Source organism: Dasypus novemcinctus, chromosome 9 (genome assembly GCF_030445035.2).
Source record: "Dasypus novemcinctus isolate mDasNov1 chromosome 9, mDasNov1.1.hap2, whole genome shotgun sequence".
Classification (NCBI taxonomy): domain Eukaryota; kingdom Metazoa; phylum Chordata; class Mammalia; order Cingulata; family Dasypodidae; genus Dasypus; species Dasypus novemcinctus.
Window position 1 is genome coordinate 84,448,727 of NC_080681.1, and position 21,981 is coordinate 84,470,707.

Here is a 21,981-nt window from a genome sequence, read left to right on the forward strand (position 1 = left end):
CTCACAGAGCACCTGCTTTGGGCCAGACACTAGGCTGGGTGCTTTCCGTGCATAAAAAAACCCAGAAATAGATAGGCCACACAACTGGGAAACGGTAGAACCACGTTTCAAACTGAGGTCTACCTCGCTTTTTCTGTGCATCAGTCAATTTCCTGATCACACAGAGTTGCTCAGCCCCTGTGGTCCTGCAGCATCATGTCACCTCCTCTGCCTGCTTTGATGTTTAGATCTCCTTTATGGACTGCAGTGGGTTCTGGGGCTGCTAGATCTTGAGCTGTTGTGCGTGCTCTTTTATTTAAGAGCCCACCAACTTCATAATTTCAGCATTACTAAGCTACATGGTCTCAAGAGACCAACCAAAATATTCCTAGAGTTTTCTTAGAATGTATCTCTTTAGAAAAAAACTTAATCCAACATATTTCATCATCTTATAGATGAGAAAACTGAGGCCCAGAGAGGGGAAAGGAAATACCTGTGCCACATGTAATCTGAACAAATGGAGTTTTCATCACTGTAAACAGTAAAAGGTTCATACTTAGCTAAGATGGATAGATGGAAGTGACCCAATAAGCAGTCCAGCCCCCGGGATTCGGCAGAGCCCAGAATCCTGAAGCTGAAACTGCCCCAGCTACACTAGAGGCTGAATGGTTGATGCCTTCTGGGAGAGCATGATGCTGTACTGTAAGAGAAACACATAGGGGGACCCTACCTGCCTAATTCTGGGTCATCTCCCCTGTCTCTTTCTAAGGACCTTGTTTACCTCCTTCATTGTTACATGGCTCTTCCACTGCTTGGGTCCTTCTCAATGAAGTGGAACCACCTTAATTCCATAAAGCCTACTGTGCCTCTGTGCCACAGTAAGTGTTCGATGTACATTTAAGAATTTTGATATGATTCGCTTTGCACTTGTGAAGAAAGAAACTAAAATTATGCTTGTAACAGAGAAACTTCTTTTTTGCTTACTGAGGGAAATAAGGGAATTTAGTCCTTTTAAAAAAATCTAAAATTATTAGCTTTCAATTTCAGCAAAAATCAGAAATGGTATTTAGGATGCAAACAGATATTTTGATGAAATAGATGACTTCTGAACCTCCTGGAAGTCACACAAACATTCCTTTTTTTAGAAAGGTTTCAGGAGGAATAGAATCCCACTTAAGAGAAAGATATCATTATATTTCTTTGTTGTGTCAACAAACACTTACCAGAGCCCCTTACTCTGTGCCATGATTTCCATTTTATGGAAGAGACGGCTGGGACTTGAAGAGGTAAAGTAGATAACGGAATCAGGATTTGTACCAGATTTTCTAACACTAAATCCAGTGCTTAGCCATCAAATCACAGCTCTTTGTAATGCAATGTAAATAGCATTTCAAATGTTAAATTCTGAACTTCTCCAGAACTGGATGTACATTATTTGTCTGTGGGTCCCCAGTGCCTCTTACAGGGTCTAGATCTTGGTATGCAGTCAAGGATTGTGTGATGAATGGGTTCATGAATGATTGAATGAAAAGACAAGTACTACCTTATACTTTTTAAAAAGCTTCCTTTACCAGCTGGGAGGTTTGTCTCCATGGAAAGTATATTTTCCCCCAAATAAACCTGAAGTGTGTGTCAATAGCAGAAGGCAAGTAGATAGTAGATCAAAAAGCCTTTTTTTATTCCTACACTTTCCACCAGTGAAAAAAGTTCCTTTGTTACCTAAAATATCTATCTGTGCCAGATCGTACAATACTGTCTCTTAGCACAAGTGCTTATTATTGTGGCTAATTTGGTCACATGTGTTTGAGGGAGAACAATGCCCCAGAAATTTTTAAAAGCAAAACAGCAATCTGAAGCATTTGTTGTAATGAGATGTAAATTGCCATCATCGGTAGTAGAGTCCTCTAAAACTTGCAATGAAATGGAGTTTTTTCCCCCTCTTACATTAAAAACACTAGAGGCCCTCTCTCCCTTCCCTCAAAGAAACCACATGTTTTTTTGTTCCTTTTCTAATTCTGTAATGCTAAATTGATTGATTTTTTTCCTTCATTCGTCTACCATTTTCTGAGCCTCTGTCTGTGCCTGTCAAAGTGGTATGCTCTTTTCAAAGGCATTTTCAGCCTGCAAAATGGCAAGTGGTAGTCCCCATTTTGCAACCAGGAAAGCTGACGCACAGAGAGGTTAGTTGACTTACCTAAGGTCATATGGCTGAGAGTCACACCCAGGTCTCCTGAAGAACTTTTCTGAGCTCCGCCTTTGGCTGGCTTTCCAAGCTGCCCTCCTTCCTGAGGCTTAGGTGCCAATTCCCGGTTTATAATGAGGTAGATGGAAGGCTATCAGAGTGTGGTACCCCCACACCTGGCAGCCACAGATCATTAAAAGATGCTGACAAGAATATCGGTAAACAGTTTTCCTTGAAAGCCCAAAGATCCCAGTACAATAACCACAGTGAATTGACAGAACTATCCATCCCTGAGGATGAGCACAGTGGAGGGAACTTGTATTGAGGAATACTAAGGACCTGCGCTGTGCCAGGCCTGCACTAGGCACTGGGGGCAATAGAAGGCAAGCTCCCAGAACGCACTGTTTAGTCAGAGACTAACTTAAGCAGATGAATATAACACATATATGTGGGAGGGGGCGGGTGGTAGTAGTGAACCATTGTATGCTGAGCACCTCCTCTGCCAGACCTGGCGTAACCATTTTGTGTATGTGCCTAACTCATTTAATCTTCAGTCTTGCCCAAGTCACTTTGTCGTTCCTTTTTTCTGGTGAGGCAACCGGGTCAGAAAGGTTAAATAATTATTCATATGTAAATTATCTGTTAGGGATAGAATCTGAACCAGGCACTCTGTTGAGCCCTATGTTCCAACGTAAAAAAAAGGCACAGGAAGCCAATGTAGCTCAGTGGTTCAGCTCCAGCTTCCCACATACGAGGTCCCCAGCTCAATCCCCAGCCCTGGTACCTCAAAAAAAAAAAAACAGTCCCTGTCTTCCCTCAAGCTTCACAGTCTAAAGGGGGAGAGACAGACATATAAACAAATGAGTACATCTGGTGATTATGGCAGAGTTGGGATGGGGTTGGGGAGGACCCAAAGGAAGGCAGAGTTCTATCTGAGGTAGGGGAAGGGAGCTGGAAAAGCCTTCATAGAGGGAATGGTGCCTGCTGAAGATCACAATCACAGCTTACCTACACAGTAAGTGGCAAACCCAGCATTTAAACCCCAGTCTCTCTGACTCCAAATCCCAAGCCAAAGAATGGAGAGAATTATTTGGCTCCATTTGAGGGGACAGGGCACCCTTCATGGAGGAGGGCATTTGGGTTAAGCCTTGAATGACTGATGGAGTTTGGATAATTGGACATCCATGGGAGTAGAATGTTCTGGACAGTATGAATGTCACAAGCAAAGACTAGGAGCCAGAAAAGAGTGGGATGGTTGGGGGGTATGTGGAAAGTATTAGGCATGTTAATTTGACCTATGGTTTCTGTAAATGGGGAGGGGATCAGCTGCTGATGAAGCCAAAGAGGTGGCTTTCTTAGCCCCTGTTCCTTTTAGATGACCCTCTGTAGACAGTACAGTGGCAGAGTTTCTTTCATCTCTTACCATCTCAAAAGACCATTTCCTGGGCTAGATGCCTCTGATTTCTACTTAGCCTGCATTTCTACTTCACAGGCTGCCTGAGAGAACAGCCTTTCCCATTTCCCCAGCCACCACAAGCATCTGAGTCTGCAACACAACCTTATTTCAAAATCTCAATAAACATCCCTGCCAGCTCTCTCTCCCCTCTCCGTCTTGAGTTGATTCTTTCATGAAGGATTTATTGAGAGCCTATCAGGCATTGTGTTAGGCTTCAAGATTGCAAATAGAATAAAACATGGTCTTTGCCCTGGAAGAGTGTCACAGTCTAATGTTGCAAACAGACAAGTGAGCAGATGATTGCAAATATAATTTGCTACCCTTTATTTACAATGCAGAATAGGGACCCCCACTTGAGAGTGATCAGGGAAAGGAAACACAGGGGAGAATTCTGAGCTGGGGCCCTAACAGACATATGAGATGACTTTGGAGGCCAAGAAAACGGCACATTCAAAGATCTGAGACAAAGTAGTAACTGAAGGACCTGAATTCTGTGCTACTATAGCAGAGGTATATAGAAGGGTAGAGCAAGAAATGAGCCACATAGGTAGAGAGGAGACTGGTTGTTCTGGGCTCAATTTTTGAGAATAATGGGGAACCTAAGCAAGCAAGGACAAGGTCCTTTGTAAGGTCCTTTGTAAGCCATTGTGGAGATGAATGGGAGGAAACCTGACTGAAGTCAGAGCTGGACTGGATTCATTCTCTTTTCCAACAACCTCCTCTTATAAAAGGAAAATGAAGCCTTAGAGAAATACAATATTGCCAAAGATTACCCGTGACCAGTGTCTGCAGTTGTCTTCTCGCAGCCCATTCCTTTTTACTGTTGTTAAATATCAGAGAAGGAAGAGGCCTCAGAGTCCAGCCCACTTGGCCATGCCCTTTAGGGGAAACTGAAGAAATAACCTCCCAACTGATCAAATGCTTCGCTTGAGTTTGTTTACATCTCAAAATCTCAACCTGAAAGGAGAAACTTTGGCACCTGCTTCTGAAACTTTAGAATTATTCATTCATTTTTGTCATTGATTTATTTAACACTCAGAGAGCACCTACTCTGTGCCAAGGACTGATGACAAAGACAAGAAAAGACCCAGCCCTCGAACAGGTCACACACTGCAGGGAGATGCTATCAGAAAATTATGATGCTATCAGTCCTTCATACTGCCAGCTTCTGCTTTGTCTACAGTTCACTCACCCTTTAATTGTGTATCACACAATTAAAATGTAGCAGGAAAAATAAAAGTAGCAGAAATAGGAATGGGAGCTGAGCTCTCTCTGCCAAAACCAACTATGCACTTTCATCTGTACTGTTCTGCTCCCCAGTCATGCATACTATGTATACTGTTGAGTCTTATGTTTTTTTCTTAATTTTTATTTGAGTAACATATATACTACCAAAATTTCCACTTTTAACCACATTCAAATATATAATTCAGTGGTGTTAATCACATTCACAATTTTGGGCCAGCATCACCATCATCTATTACCAAAACTTTTCCATCACCACAAACAGAAGTTCTGTACCAATTGTGCATTAACTATACATTCCCTACTCCTATCCCAACCCCTGGTAATCAATATTCTAATTCCTGACTCCGAATTTCCTTGTTCTAATTATTTTATATAAGTGAAATCATATAATATTTGAGCTTTTGTATCTGGCTTATTTCATTCAATTTGCTGTCTTCAAGGTTTATCCATGATGAAGGTTCATCATGCATTCTGAATGCATCAAAATATCATTCTTTTACAGTTGAATAATATTTCCTTGTATAGATATACCATACCACATTTTGTTTATCTATTCAACTGTTAGCGGACACTTGGGTTGTTTCCATCTTTTGGCAATTGTGAATAAGCTGCTATGAAAATAGATGTGCAAATATCTGTTCGAGTCTCTGCTTTCAGTTCTTTGGGGTATATACCTGGAGACGGGATTGCTGGGTCAAATGATAATTCTATACCTAACTTTCTGAGGAACCACCAGACTGTTTACCACAGCAGCTGCACCATTTTACATTTCCCCCAGCAATGAATGAGTGTTCCGATTTGTATACATCCTCTCCAACACATATTTTCTTTTTTTTAGTAGCCAATCTAGTAGGTGAAATTTCTGGATTTTCCATTAATACAAAGAAAGCTGTTGGAGTTTCTACTGAGATTGTGCTGAATCTGTAAATGACTTTAGAATTGACTTCTTAACTGTATTTAGTCTCCTAATTCATGAATACAAATATCCTTCCGTTTAGTTAGGTCTTTGATTTCTTTTAGCAATGCTTTATACTTTACCATGTATAAGTCCCTTACATCCTTGGTTAAATTTATTCCTAGATATTTGATTCTTTTAGTTGCTATTGGAAGTAGAAATTTTTCTTTGTTGTTCATTACCAGTGCATAGAAACACTACTGATTTTTGTGTGTTGATCTGGTACCACTCCACTTTTCTGAATTTGTTTATTAGCCCTGCTAACTTTGTTGTGGATTTTTCAGTCTTATCTATATATAAGATTTTGTCATCTGAAAATAGGGAAAGTTGTACTTCTTCATATCCAATTTGGATGCCTTTTATTTCTTCTTCTTGCCAAATTGCTCGGACTAGAACTTCCAGTACAGTGTTGGGTAACAATAGTGATACTGTTGTTCCTGAACTTAGAGGGAAATTTTTCGGTCTTTCAATATTGAGTATGACATATAATAACATGACTTCGGGAAGCGGTTTGACCTAATGTAAGGGGGAAATGGAAAGGAGAAATGAGATTATAAGGCTGTGAGTCTCTAAAAAAGAGTCTGGAGGTTGTCAGAAGGAATACCCCTATGTACAACTGAACAGAGTCTAAGAGACAGATAAGGTAGATACAACCCCAGGTATTGGTTCTTTTGAGGGATAAAGAGACCCACGGGTTCTATGGTCATGGCAGAAGGGGTTCACTGCCATGACAGATGGCCCTTCTTTGGAGCTGGTGTTTCTGCGTGATGGAAATGGACTCAGAGGGGATCTCTTTTCACAAGACTTGCATGCTACTTTATTGGAATTGTAGTTGGTGCTGAGTTTAAGATATATGTAGGGGATTTGAATCTCTGGACTGATAATATGACACCCAGGCCCAGAGCCTCAACAGACTTCAGCTCCTACACTTTGACTTATTGGACTTACTCCACTCAGCTAACATGGAGTTGAAGAAGGTCAACCACCACAACATGGAGCCTAGAGTGTCTACAACTAGAAGCAGGAAGAGTGCATCCAGTACCCATGTGGAATCTAAGCCCTCACTTGACATAGGTGTGCAATGGACACAACCAATCCAATGTCCACAGAGAAAATGTGGAATGGGTGTGGGAACGGTAGCCATGGGGGCTGCTGGGTGTGGGGAACGGGAGGAAGAGATGAGATGTGGAGGCGTTTTCGGGACGTGGAGTTGTCCTGGATAGTGCTTCACGGACAATTACGGGATACTGTAGATCCCCCCAGGGCCCACTGGATGGAACGTGAGAGAGTCTGGGCTATGATGTGGACCATTGACTATGGGGTGCAGTGATGCTCAGAGATGAACTTACCAGGTGTAATGGATGTATCACGATGATGGGAGAGAGTGTTGCTGTGGGGGGAGTGGGGGGCGGTGGCGGTGGGGTTGAATGGGACCTCATATATATTTTTTAATGTAATTAAAAAATAATAATAATAAATAAATATTTTAAAAAAAGAAAAAAATCAAAAAAAAATATTGAGTATGATATTAACATGGGGTTTTCATACATGACCTTTGTCATGTTGAGGAAATTTCCTTTTATTCCTTATTTTCTAAGTGTTTTTTATAGGAGAGGGATGCTGGGTTTTGTCAAATAACTTTTCTGTGTCAATTGAGATGGTCCTGTGTGTTCCCTTCTTTCTAATAATGCGGTTTTATTATATTGGTTTTTTTATGTTGAAATCCCTTGCACACCTGGGATAAATTCCACTTGACCATGGTCTATAATTTTTTTAATGTGCTGTTGGATTCAGTTTACTAGTATTTCGTTGAGGATTTTTGCCTCTATATTCATAAGGGATATTGGTCTGTAATTTCTTTTCTTGTGGTATCTTTAACTGGCTTTGTTATTAGGGTGGTGTTTGCCTCTTAGAATGAGTTAGGGAGTGTTAACTCCTCTTCCATTTTTTGGACCCATTTTTGGGGTTTGAATAGGATTGCTGTTAATTATTAGAATGTTTGGTAAACTCACCAGTGAAGCCATCTAGTCCTGGGCTGTCCTTCTTTGGAAGTTTTTGATTATTGATTGTTTTTGTTTCCTTGTTGCTAAAGTAAATACCATGGGATGGGTTGGCTTAAACAACAGGAATTTATTGGCTTATGGTTTTGAGGGTAGAAGTCCAAATTAAGGCATCTTCAAGACAATGCATTCTTCCCAAAGCCTGATGTTCTGGGGCTGGCTGCTGGTGATCCTAGGTTCTTGGTTTCTGTTGCATGGGAGTGCACATGGTAGCCCTTCCTAGCCTCTCTCTTCTCTTCAGGTTTCATTGACTTTCAGCTTCTCACTACCCTCTCCGTGGCTTATTTTGTGCCTGACTTTTACTCTGCTTTTAAAGGACTCCACTAATTGAGATTAAAGTCCAACTTGATTCATTTGGGCCACACCTTAACTGAAGTAACATCTTGAAGAGCTCTTATTTACAGTGAATCCATACCCACAGGAATGGATTAAGTTTAACCACATGTTTTACTGGGGTCCATAGTTCCAGACCACCATAGGGATTCGATCTCTTTACTTGTTATTGGCCTGTTGAGATTTTCTATTTCTTCTTAGAGTAAGTGTAGATAGGTTTTTTCCCCCACTAAGAATTTATTTCATCTAAGCTATCTAGTTTGTTGGTATACAGTTGTTCATAATATCCTCTTATAATCTTCTATATTTCTGTAAAGTCAGTACTAATGTCCCACTTTTCATTTATGATTTTAGTTATTTGCATCCTCTCTTTTTTCTTTGTCAGTCTACCTAAAGGTTTGTCAATTTTATTGACCTTTCCGAAGAACTAACTTCTGGTTTTGTTGATTCTATTTTTTGTTTTGTTTTTGTTGTTTTCAATTTGATTTATCTCTCCTCTGATATTTATCATTTCCTTCTTTCTACTCATTTTGGTTTTAGTTTGCTCTTTTTCTAGATCCTTCAATAGTGAGATTAGATCTCTGATTTGAGATCTTCTTTTTTATGTAAGCTTTTAGAGCTCTAAATTTCCCTCTCAGCACTGCTGTTGCTCCATTCCATAAGTTTTGCTATGTTGTTTTCATTTTCATTTGCCTCAAGATATTTTCTAATTTTATCCTTGTGATTTCAGCTTTCACTCATTGGTTGTTTAAGAGTACTGTTTAATTTCCACGTATTTGTGAATTTTCTAATATTGTAGTTCTCTCCCTGTTAATGATTTGTAGCTTCATTCCGTTGTGTTCAGAGAAGAAACATTTTATGATTTCAGTACTTTTGAATTTATTGAGACTTGCTTGGTGACCTCACATATGGTCTGTCCTGGAGAATTATCCATGTGCACTAGAGGAGAATGTATATTCTGCTGCTAATGGGTGAAGTGTTATGTGTCTGTTAGATTGAGTTGATTTATCATTCAAATTTTCTATTTCCTTATTAATCTGTCTAGATATTCTATCCATTATTTAAAGTTGTATAGTGAAGTTCCCTACTATTTACATAGAAGCACCTGTTTATTCCTTCACATCTGTCAGTATTTGCTTCGTGTGTTTTGAGGTTCTGTCATTGAATGTGTACATATTTATAATTATGTCTTCTTGTTGATTTGACACCATTATCAAATATATAGTGACCTTTCTTTGTCTCTCAGAACAGTGTTTGGCTTAAAATACATTTTGTCTGATATTAATGCCACTCCTCCTCTCTCATTTCCTATGTGCATAGTATGTGTGTGTGTGTGTATACACACATACATATATATATATTTTTTGCTATCTATCCACTTCCAACCTATTATGTCTTTATTTATATATGTTGGTATATTCTATTTATTTAGAGAGAGAGACAATATACCAACATATAGTTGAGTAATGCCTATTTATCCATTCTTCCAATCTCTGCCTTTTGACTGGAGAATTTAATTCATTTACATTTAAGGTAACTACTGATAATGCATCACTTTCTTGTGCCATTTTGCTATTTTGTCTTTTTAAGTCTTAAACTTTGTGTGTCCCTCAATTCTTATATTAATTCCTACTTTCATATTTATTTAATTTCTTGTATTGTACTATTTTGAGTCCCTACTCACTTTTTACTCTATGTATTTTTCATATATTTTAGTGGTTACCATAAGGCTACAATTTAACATCCTAAATCAATAACTATTACATTTGATCTACTACCAATATAACTTTAATAACATACACATACCTCTTCATCCCCCCACCTTTTTGTTGGACTTGTTACAAATTATATCTTTAAACGTTTTATGTCCAAACCATAGATTTATCATTACTTTTTATGCATTTGTAGTTTAGAATCTGTGAGAAGTAAAAAATGTTACGTATCCCAAAATACAATACAATAATATTGGCATTTATAAAATTGCTGGTTCCTTTACCAGACATCTTTATTTCTTTCTGCTGCTTCGATCCACTGTCTGGTGTCATTTGTTTTCAGCATGAAGTACTCCCTTTAGCAATGCTTATAAGGCATGTCTAGTGGTGATGAGTTCCCTCAGCTTTTATCTGAGAATGGCTTAATCTCTCCTTCATTTTTGAAAGACAGTCTTGACAGATTTTAAATTCTTGGCTGGCAGTTGTATTCTTTCAGTCCTTTAAATATATTGACCCACTCCTTTTTTGCCTCACAGTTTCTGATGAGAAATCACACCTAATCTTATGGGACTCCCTTGTAATATGTTTCTTTTCTCTTGCAGCTTGCACAACTCTCTCTTTGTCCTTGGTATTTGACAATTTGACAATGTGTCTGGGCATGGTTCACTTCAAATTTATCCATTTGGGGTTTGTTGGGATTCTTGAATGTGCATATTCATGTCTTTTGATAAATTTGGGAAGTTTTCTGCCATTATTTCTTTCAATATTCCTTCTGCCATTTTCAGTCTTTCTTCTTCTGGGAGTCCCATAATGCATATATTTGTATGCTTGATGGTGTCCCACAAGTTGGTTAGACTCTCTCTGCTTTTATGAATTCTCTTTACTTTTTGCTCCTCAGTATAAATCATTTCAATTGTCTTGTCTTCAGTTCCCTGATTTTTTTCTTCTGCCAGCACCAATCTGCTGCTTGATACCCTCTTAGAAATTTTTCATTTCAGTGATTGTTGTTTCTAACTCCAATATTTCTGTTTGGTTTATTTTTATGTTTTTTTTAATCTCTTCTCCAACCCAGTCTTAATAGAAACTCTTTCCTGTACAGGAAGTTGAGTCCCCTGCATTTCCATTTAGACAATGAAACCCTAGAATAGTGCTTCTCATTCATACTTAATTAGAGTCTAGCCTGTTCTTGTCTTCCAGTTTTCTACCTTTTCCCTTGTGATATTCATACCTCATATGATTTTCAAGTCTGGGTTTAAGTGTAGTCCGATGGACAAAAATAAGCTAGCCTGTTTTTTGTGCCACTGTGTGCTGATAGATGCATAGTTCTGCCAGTTTTCGCTAGTTGTTCAAATATTCTCTGGGGGGATGGCACCTCCCCGGTCATCTCACATGAAGGTTTTTGTAAGAATCATGCTTACTTAGATCATGAAATATTATAGAGATTTTGTTTTGCAGATGGCAGCTGCCAGCAACTCAGAAATGATAATCTTATTCTGGGAAGCCCTGTCCTGATGAATTTTAATAACAAAATCACCAGTACCTTCTCTACCACCAGACAAATTTGAAGATAGATGTACAACCTGATTTTGCATAGGGCTATAGTATGTAAAGTATATTGTACCCAGTTGTCCATATGGTTAGGATAATAGAAGATTGAGCAGTGAATTCATCAGTTATTTTAGTTTATACAAAGGCATAGGGAGCTGCTGTGGCAGTAGCTAAATCTCACCTCCCAGTCAATTCCTGAAATGGTTTGCATAGGGTGATTTTCCAGCATGATAAACTCAGTTTGCCTTTGAAGTTGCTCAACTGTAATCAAGTCATTCAATCTTATTTACCCATTTTTTATACTGTTTTCTTTGCCCTTTGGTAATCAAGACACAATAGGTGATTTTTAAGTGTCCATCATTTTTAAGAGCTAACTACCACCATTTAGAAACTACCACCATTTATCTAGCTTCCTTTCGCTGTTTAAACCCCATGTAATATTTGTTGATTGCATTAAAATAAAAATCAGGGCAGCTTCTGGATCAGGCAATCAGAGACTTAATCTGTATTGTATTTTAATTTCTTGGTTAAAATGCTCCTGGATACTAGCTGTGGGGAGTGGGAGGCCTTTGCATTTCTCCCCACTGCTTTCTAATCTCGCTCTTCCTTTGTGGCCTGCTCCTCCATAGGCTGCAGAGATGGGGTTTTTGGCAGGTACACAATTTGAATATTTCAGTAATTGCTACCACTTCTTCTCCAACCCAGTCTTAATAGAAACTCTTTCCTGTACAGGAAGTTGAGTCCCCTGCATTTCCATTTAGACAATGAAACCCTAGAATAGTGCTTCTCATTCATACTTAATTAGAGTCTAGCCTGTTCTTGTCTTCCAGTTTTCTACCTTTTCCCTTGTGATATTCATACCTCATATGATTTTCAAGTCTGGGTTTAAGTGTAGTCCGATGGACAAAAATAAGCTAGCCTATTTTTTGTGCCACTATGTGCTGATAGATGCATAGATAAAAAATATTTGCATTTTATTTTCTTTGGAGTTCTAGACAGATCTCTTTTCTTAACTGCCTAGGTCCTGCCATTGACTTGGAAAAAGTAAAGTCAGAATGTCTCGAACCTGAGCCGGAGTTACGGAACACTTTCAGTGAGGAAGCAAATACGTCGTCTTATTACCCTGCTCCTGCACCTGTCATGGACAAGTATATCCTAGACAATGGCAAGGTAGTGTTTTAAGCTCAATATCGATTCCCTGAAAGTATTTGTTAGTCAGAGTAAACATGGAGAGTGTGGTGCGAGTTTTCCAAAACTGAACTTGACTGGTTTGCCTCTTAGCCCAAACCTGAGCAACTGTTTCCAGAATTCATGTGTTACAACTAGTTAGCTTTGCTTGAACTTCTTCTTTTTTCTTTCATTTTCTTTTTAATAATGAGCCAAAGGAACTATAAAACTTAACTGGCATCTTAAATAGCTTATTAGTGAAGAAATTTTAAAAAAAATTCCATGCTAGTTTGATGGAAACTTATCCTACCATTATGAAACCATAAACTTATAAGATTAACTGGAAAGGAAATATCTGATTTACAGCTAACTCAATATATATTCATTCACCATTTACCAAGTATCTCTGTGTTCCAAGTGCTGTGCTAGATATAGGGATTCAAAAGCAAATGCGACAGGTTCCATCTCCCTTAGCCATTTTCAGTGGTGGTTAGCCCACAGTCCCAGAACCACATATAACTCCTCACATTTTCTTGTAAGGCATTTGAAAAAAATCATGAAAGAAAATTATACTGATACAAGGATGAAAAGTAATGGAGTAGCCTTTGAAACTTCAAAGTCAGATGATGAAAAGTATCAAAAGCAGGGCAGGAGAGAAAACTGTTCTAACATTCAAATGAATTTGTCTTGGAAGAAATGTATTATCCAGACACTGGTAAAATCCAGCTTCAATGTTACATTCTCTACCACCGGGGACATACACTATAGACATCATCTCTCAGTTCTCCCCAAAGAGTCATCTGGGGCCAGCCCATTTTTCTTGCATATGCTTCAAAAGACCTCTGTTTACCCAGTATGATTCCCCAGTGGGTTAATAAGAAATAGAAGGTTCTTTTATTTGGTATGTCCAGATACATCCCTGCAGCTGACCAATCTGAGCCAAAGCAAATATTGTCAAGCTGGGGAAATGAAACCTGTTTGTCTTCAGGGCTCCCTTGGATGTGCTGCCATTCTCTGCATCTCCCACAGAGCTCTTCCTCTTCCTCGCTGCAGAGGCAAGACTGATGGAGCAGGCCGCAGGCCCATTCTGCCTCGCCATGCTTTGAAAGGGAGGGGGTGGTGTGACAGTGGAGGTAGGCAGCCTGCAACCTGAGTTCCAGGCATAGCTCTACCTGTGTCTGCCTGTGTGACCTTAAGTGAGTACTTCCCTTCTCTGGGTTTCAGTGTCCTTTTCTGTGAAAGATGGATCGGATTGATGCTCACCGTAGGCGTTTTATGATTCGAACTCTGTAAGTCTGGTGAACCTTCCCCATTTGAAGATAAAAAAGAAAGGACAACTCTGTCTTTGTTGTTTTCTTCTAGTCTTGATCACATTGGGAATGATTGGAGAGGTTTTCTTATAGTCGTTACCAAGAGAAATCTCTCTCTCACTCACTTTGAAACTGTGGACAATTTCTAAAGATTATGCTGAGCATTATAAGGGGCCTCTTTTGCAAAGAGCGTTTTCACCCCAGAAAATGGGTCTCTCAGACTTCATTAATTTCTTCACACATGAGTTGAACAATATATCTTGCAAATGTCAGTTTTGTTTTTTCACTCTAAAACTAACCTGGTTTTTGTTTGCAGCTAATTTGTAGTTAGGCAGAGAGACTTATTAAGTGGGAGGGAAGGAAAGGAATGCACTGGAAATGGCTGGCAGCCTCCCAGAGCAGCCTTTCCCACTTTCCAAAAGTAACCCTCATTGTCCTTGAATCCTCTGTAGCTTCTGACCCTTCCTTCTCTCTGACTGAACAGAGGCTTTAACCTTTGCATGGCCTCGACCACTTTAATGGGATCCATTTCCTAGTAGAAAACGAGTTTTGTCCTACAAAACACTTCATATAGGTATTTTTAATCAAGCCCCATCCTTCCAGATGCCATATTTTTAATGTTCTCCCTTGATACCTAAGGCTAACATTTTTGTAACTGGTTGCTGTGATTTTCAATAAGAGGGCTTGCCATAAAAGTTACTTTCTGATTTTGATAAAGTACATTGCTTTTCTTTGTCTAAGATATTTAATTTCAAAGACTCAGTGAACCATAAAACTGCAAAGGCCACTAAAGTATAAATAGTCTAATTTATACATTGTATGCATGGAAAAACATCCAGAGACGAGACTTGTCTAAAGATAATACAACGGGTTAGAGACAGGGTAGGAACCAGAAGTCTACTTCCCAGGTCAATATTTTTCTACTCTAGTCTGCTGACTTCATGAAAGCTGGGCATTGCTCCAGGTAACCTGAACTTTGCTGGCCTCTATGGCCTCTGTGGCCTCTGTGGCTCTTGCCCCAAATGCTCCAGTATATACTTGTGGTTGGTGTTACCCAGGACGATTTCTTTATCTGCTGTAAGTTGTCCTTGTGTTTGAGTGAATGTCAGAAAATACTTTTTCCAAGGAGCAGTTCATGAGAACTGAAAGCCTATGCCATTAAGACATTAAATATGCTCATCAGTTTCCTACTGCTTTGTGTTTAAGCTTGTCCTGGTCACTTTGTAGGAGACAGAGATGTACTGTGAAGGATTGAATCAGGTGGTAAAGGCTTTAAAGGGACTAGAAATTCAGAGGGGATAGAAGTGAGTCCTGGAGTAATGAAGGAATGTTTCCTGGATTTGAACGGGGCCTTGAAAGACTGGCATGCTTAAGAAGACACATGGGAAGGCATTCACTCCTGGTCAGGGGGATGGCAGTAGCTGAGACATGGGTAGGGGGAAGAAGGCAAAGAATGTAACACAGAATGTTTGCTATTCCCCTGACATTTTATTCTTATTATCCCTTCTAATCCTCAGAACAACTCTGAATTAGGTGGTGTTCTTTCCATTTTGCTGAGGGAAGTAAAGCTTAGAGAGGTAAAGCAACTCTTCTAAGGTACACAGGTACTAGGTAGAAGAGTCAGGATTCACACCTAGGTCTGATGGCTCCAAAGTTCATTCTCTTTCTGTTACAGCACACTGGAACTAGAAGGAAATGAAAGAGTTTGGGAGTGTCAGTGGAATGATGGCCTTGATAGGGAAATGAAGGTTAGTAGGTTGACTGGATGGGATTCTTGAGAGCCATTAAAGCCAGGCTGCAGAGGTTGGACTTGATATGACAGGAAATGGAATGATTCAAGATTCTAGAGGATTAACATAAAAATCACAGAGTTGAAAGGGATTCCAGAAGCCATCTTGCCCAGTAGGAAAGCAGTGTTCTAGGGAAATTCATCTGACAGTGTTTATAGGGTGGGTTGGAGGGAGCAGAGACTAGAGGCAAAGAGGCTAGCCCATGGCTTTTTTTTTCCTGGTTTCCTTATCTGTGATGGTTTCCTGGTTGCTGGCAGAGGAAGTGGCCAGAAAGGTACAGAGGAAAACAAAAAAACAACAACTGAGCATTGATGTTTTAGATCTGCTATGAGTCAACCACATCCGCACCACCATGAAACTATCAGCAGCAGGGATGCCCAGGAGAGCATGGGCTTCAGGATCAGCCAGTAATTGTAAAATGTGCTGAGTGCATGTCTTAGGAAGAGTAATTTAGTCCTTCTGAATCTCTGTCCGTATCTATAAAATGGGAATAATAATTTCTAACTATCTTCTCTTAAGATCATTATTAAGATCAAATCATTTAAGTATACAATCCCAGGCTCATTATAGGTACTCAGAAAATAGTAGTGTTCCCTTTCCCTTCTAAAACATTGGCTAAAATGACTGCCATCACTCTTTTTTAAAAAGTAAATTAAGAGATTATACAAAAGGAAGGCCTAGGGTAGAAAAGAGCAGACATCTTTGAAAAAACTGAAGTTGGTTTCAATCCCTAAGGCTTTCTGATTCTGAATTTAATCTGATGCCTTGTTCCTTGTTTTTCTGCAATCTCAGGGAAGTCCAAAGCTTGTGTAGGTGGCCCCAGAGTGTCACCAAGGGAGGTTAACCAGGGTTCAGCAGGGTGCAGCAAGGATGTTCAGGGAACTCATCCCCAACATGCCCAATCTGGCATGAAGACTGCCCACTCACAGTCCAAACTGCAAAGACACCAGACTTGATCTTGTCAGTATTGACCACACAGCTCCAGGCAGCACGGTCTCACACTAAATTGCTTATCTTTCCTGAGCCACATAAACACAGAGGCCAGGTGGATCTTTTACCTGACTGGCTACAGAGGTTTGAACCATCTTCTGAGCCATCGCATGTGCATTTACTTACTAACCTTCATGGGCGGAATGTGTTGCTTCTTTTTTTTCCTTTTTGAGGGTTGAAAGACCCCTTAATTGATGAAGAAGTGTTGCTGGCTGACCTGTGTGCTCCTCTGTATGTGCCCACCTTCCCAAGCCAAGCTTCCTCACAAAGATCTCTAATCATTTTTTAATAAGCTGTCTACCAGTCTGCCCTGGGTTTGGGTGTGTGCAGCCTTCAGACCAGAACCTCTCCTGAAACATCTCCTGATCAAATTATGCCGATGGGTCTTTCTGAAAACAAAGACCTTTGGCAGAGTCTTTTCATGCTCCTTAGAAAGTTTAGCTCATCAGCAATTGCCTCCCCTCTAGCCCACAAGAGAGGCCATTTCCACTTTTCATAGATTCAGCAGAAACACAGCATAAATGACAATGTCAAAGTTAAAACTACTATTTTTAAATGGTTAATGTTAATAAATGGTTTGTGAGTTATTGAAAGAGCGAGAAAGAAGAGAAATCTTAAGTGCTTATTGTTTATTGTTAGATCCTTCTGGGTGTTTTGCATTTATCAACTCTGCACTAAAACTTTTTGACTGCTTCCGTTATGGGCAGCATAAGATTATGTTCTGTTCTCTGTGCCATCAGAATCAGACAAGGTACATTGTGGTTATAATATTTTTTTTATTTATAGGTTTCCAGAAGGAAGTTAGAGATGAAATCCAACCTCCCCAGTCATAGTTAGGGAAACTGACACTCAGAGACAAGAAAGAGCTGTCATGAACACACTCCAATTGGTGGCAGAGCCTGGTGGGCTGCTTTCCCCATTCTTGTGGACAGTGGTTCTCAAACTTAACTGTACATTATAATTACCTAGAGCTTTTTTTTTAGCAAATTTTTTATTGTCTTTTTTTTAAAGATACAAAGATCACACAAAATGTTACATTAAAAAATATAAGAGGTTCCCATGTACCCCACTCCCCACCCCCCAACTCCTCCCACATCAACCACTTCTTTCATCGGTGTGGCCCATTCATTGCATTTGGTGAATACATTTTAGAGCACTGCTACACAGCATGGATTATAGTTTACATTGTAGTTTACACTCTCCCCAGTCCATTACCTAGAGCTTTAATCAACCTCAATGCACAGGCCACAGTTAAATCAGTCTCAACGAGTGGGACCCAGGCATCAGAGATTTTTTTTTCTTCATTAGATATCAGGGATTGAACCTGAAACCTCATATATTGGAAGCAGGCATTCAGCCACTGAGCTACCCAATTCTGCCACTTAATATTTTAGTGACTTTTGGCAAGTCATTTACCTCTTCCGAATCTTTCCCCATCTGAAATGAAAATACGGTCATAATTCCTTCTTTCCTGGGTTGCTATGAAGATTCAAGTTAGCAAATATAAAGCCCTAGAATAAGACCTGGCACACTATGGGTATCCAGTAAATGATAGCTATTATTATTATTATTATCCTCAATGGGAGTTAATTTAGTATTCGTGGCACAAATCCCTTGCAGTTTTGAATCAATGTTTTTTAAAGGACAGGAGAAACCTCCATCTGTCCTCCTGTCAGACTAAACAGGTACTGGTGTTCTTCTTCCTTTCAGGTCCACCTGGGAAGTGGGATTTGGGTTGATGAGGAGAAATGGCACCAGTTACAAGTAACCCAAGGAGATTCCAAGTACACAAAGAACCTGGCAGTCATGATTTGGGGAACAGATGTTCTGAAGAACAGAAGCGTTACAGGAGTTGCCACAAAAAAAAAGAAGGATGCAATCCCTAAGCCACCCCTTTCACCTCACAAACTAAGCATCGTCAGAGGTAGGTCACTGCAATGAAAACACAATATTGCCCTTTACTCAACAAGAATGTATTAGATAATGCTCACCCTCTCCATGCCAGGCTCAGGACTGGGCATATGGACAGGGATAGATATGAGATCTGTCCCAGAAGAGCTCACCTTTAATAGGGAAAATGAGCTTTGGGCACAAGTATAATTCAAGGAACTTACATGAGAAAGAGCAAGATCATGTGCTAAGGAAGTTCTTGGTAGGGGAGGTTACTCTCAGTTGGAAAACTGGTACTGAATTTCTGGAGAAGGTGTCACTGAATTGGACCTTGAAGGCTGCATCAGACATGGAGTCCCAGATATGTGAGGAAAGGTATTTCAAGAGGCATAAGCAGCTTGAGCAAAAGCTTGGGGATGGGAAAGGGAGTGCTGCTGTAGACAGGCAGCGGTATAAGTTGAGGTTAGGGGACATAGTCCCTGGGAGTTCTAGCATTGTACCTGGAGCAAGGACATGAAGATCAGCTTAAGTTTACTGGGCTCAGCTTCCTTTCTGGCATTTGGGAGGTTTGGGGGACAAGCAAACAGGGAGTTAAAGATGTGACTACATCCTGGACTCCTTAATTTTCCCTTCTTTCCTTCCTTCCTCTCTACTTCCCTCCGTCCCTCCCTCCCTTCCCCTTCTTCCTTCCTTCTTTCCCCTCCTTCCTTCCTTTTTCCTCTCTCTTCCCTTCCTTTCCTCTTCCTTCTCCCACCCTCCCTCCATCCATTAACTAAGCTCTTACTCTTTGCCAGGCCCACTACTGGGTATTGAGAACACAAAGGATAGGGCACAGTCTCCATCTTCAAGGAGCTCACAGTCTCATGGGGAAGATGAACATAAGCACAGCTAGTTACTGCACAGATAATACAAATTATAGCAACAGACAGTGGAGTACAGAGGGAGCAGGGGAATATAATAATCGCTAATTTTTTGAGCACTTAATAAGTTTCAGATTCTATTTTAAACACTTTTACATATGTTAACTCATTTAATCCTCATAGCAATCCTACTGTTGGTTACTATTATTATCTATATTTTGCAGATGAGGAAATTGAGACACAGAGAGGTCAAGTAATTTGCTCAAGGTCATACTGCTAGCATAGAGCCAGGAGTCTATACTAGAGGCAGGTTGGGCTTCAGAATCTGGGCTTCTAAATGTCCAGATCGTCCATGTTGTGATGAAGTAAGTAAGACTCAGCCAGTAAGCAGGTATATTTTGAGCAGGCCTATGCCAGGTTCTGGGAGCGGACAACAAATATGTACATGAACAATACAGATCATTTCAGGGACTGATGAAGGTCATGAAGCAGGTATCATGATGTGGTGAACAATTCAGATCATTTCAGATGAAGGTTGTGAAGCATGTATCGTTATGTGACGTAGAAGCGATGACTGAGGAGCGCAACTTTAGCTGGGGTGGTTGGAGAAGATCTGTTTGAGGAGGTGGCATTGGAGCTGAGAACTGGATGTGGAGGAGGGCAGCCCTGAAAAGGTCTGCAGGGAGGTAAATTGGGCAATATAAATAGCAGGAGGAAAGGTCAACATGTTCAAGGAATGGAGAAGCCCTGGGTGGCTGAGGAGCCTTGAGTGAGGGAAAGGGAGGTCAAGGAGGTGGACAGGAACCAGTCTTGCAGGGCTGAGAAGACCCCACTAAGCAACTTGGATTTACTTTCCTTGTAGAAGAAAACAATGGCGGTCTGAGTCATGGGGAGTGACCAGGTGGGGGAATCAGTTGACAGAAGATCATGCCATGTCTGTCTCTTCCTTTTCACATCCAGGATTCTTGTCTGCATTCACTGTATGTAGTTCCTCACCTTCTATTTACTTTATTTCCCCTTCTGTTTAATTTTAGTGCCCCAGCCTTCTACTGAATCTATTCTGGCCAAGATCCCCAATGACTTCTTGACTTCCTCATTACTTCCTCCAGGGCATGTTTTTCCTCCTCTCACCAGCCGTGTTTGACACTACCACTTCTTCCTTACTGAGAAACTCATCCTGCTCTCTCTGACTTCTCAGTCTCCTTTGTGGGCTCCTCTTCCTCTGCCCTCTCCTCTGTCTCCAACCCTTTTCTCTGTTTATTCTACAAGGCTTCCGTTGTTTCCGTTGTCATTCATGTTCCTGCCTCCCTGGGTTGAAATCCATGCTCCTCATCCTGCCTAATGCCTGGTGATCTGACCTCTGGTGAGCCCTCTATCCTCGTGTCTCTTCACCACACTTGCCATTTCCTACCCTGCCCTAGCCCTAGAGGCCTTCTTTCGGTTCCTTCCTGTTCCCACTGCCAGCAGTGCCCTTCCTCCTGCTCTGCATATCCTGCCTCCTCGTCATTCAGAGACCTTCCCTAACCACTCAGTTGAAAGTAGACTCTCCACAACTCTACTCAAATTCTCTGCATAGCATTTCTTATTTATTTGTTCATTTACATGATAGTTGTCTTTCTTCTCCACCCCACCCCCATTAGAATATAAACTTTATGAGCATCTTGTTCAGGGTTGGCACCCAGAAAAGTATTTAGAATAAATATTTGTTGAATCAGTGGATGATGATTCCCAAATCTATATTTTACCTCGGTTTACACTTACCTGTTTCTAATCCATATATCCAAGTGCCCACTAGTCATCTCCTTATGGACATCCACATGACATTGGCAAAACTGAGTGCTCATCTGCTTTCTTCTCCTTCTTCTCCACAAAGTCTTCTGTCCCTTCTGCTTACCTGCCTTGGTGAATGGTACCGTGTCCACAGCTCCACCAGAGACCCAGACCTCATCCTTGACTCTTTCCCATCCTTCACTCACCCACCTCTTCTGTCGACAATACCTCTTAAACTGTCAACTTTTCTTCATGCCCACTGCCACTCTCAGTCCAGGCCATCTCATTTCCCCCTGTACTACTCCAACAGCTTCCAGACTGGGCTCACTCTCTTCTCTCTCCATTATGTAGTCAGAGATCTTTCAGAAACCAGATATGATCCCTTCACACTGCCCCAGTTATGGCCTTATGGCTGGCTCCAGGTGCCCATTGTTAAAGGGTAAGCTTCTTAACGTATCATAAAACGCCTTCATTATCTGGACCCTGGCTATATCTCAAGCTTTATTTTTCAGCAACATTCCCCTTGAACTCAAAATTCTGTATTCCCTGAACAATCCTGATTCTCTCTCACCTTGGAGAATTGACAAATACTGATTCCAGTGCCTGGAACACAGGCCTCATTTTCCACCCCATGCCCACTGAGGTCTGCTTGGGTGAACCTTCCTGTAGGAAGTCTTCCCTGACATCTTAGGCTGGATAGGTGTTTCTGTCCCCCGTTTCCACAATACTTT

The 21,981-nt window shown here is 40.6% G+C and overlaps 2 protein-coding genes across 2 annotated transcripts in view; both read left to right on the forward strand.

Moving 5' to 3' along the window:
- Positions 1 to 21,981, forward strand: part of AGBL4 (AGBL carboxypeptidase 4) — a 1,887,457-nt gene that overhangs the window by 1,636,118 nt on the left and 229,358 nt on the right. The gene's annotated exons all lie outside the window — the stretch shown is intronic.
- BEND5 (BEN domain containing 5) overlaps positions 1 to 21,981 on the forward strand; it is a 51,754-nt gene that overhangs the window by 25,371 nt on the left and 4,402 nt on the right. The window contains exons 4-5 of the mRNA XM_058303615.2: positions 12,495 to 12,643; positions 18,441 to 18,654. Of these exons, the coding sequence (XP_058159598.1) occupies positions 12,495 to 12,643; positions 18,441 to 18,654 (363 nt within the window). The remainder of the gene's footprint in view (positions 1 to 12,494; positions 12,644 to 18,440; positions 18,655 to 21,981) is intronic.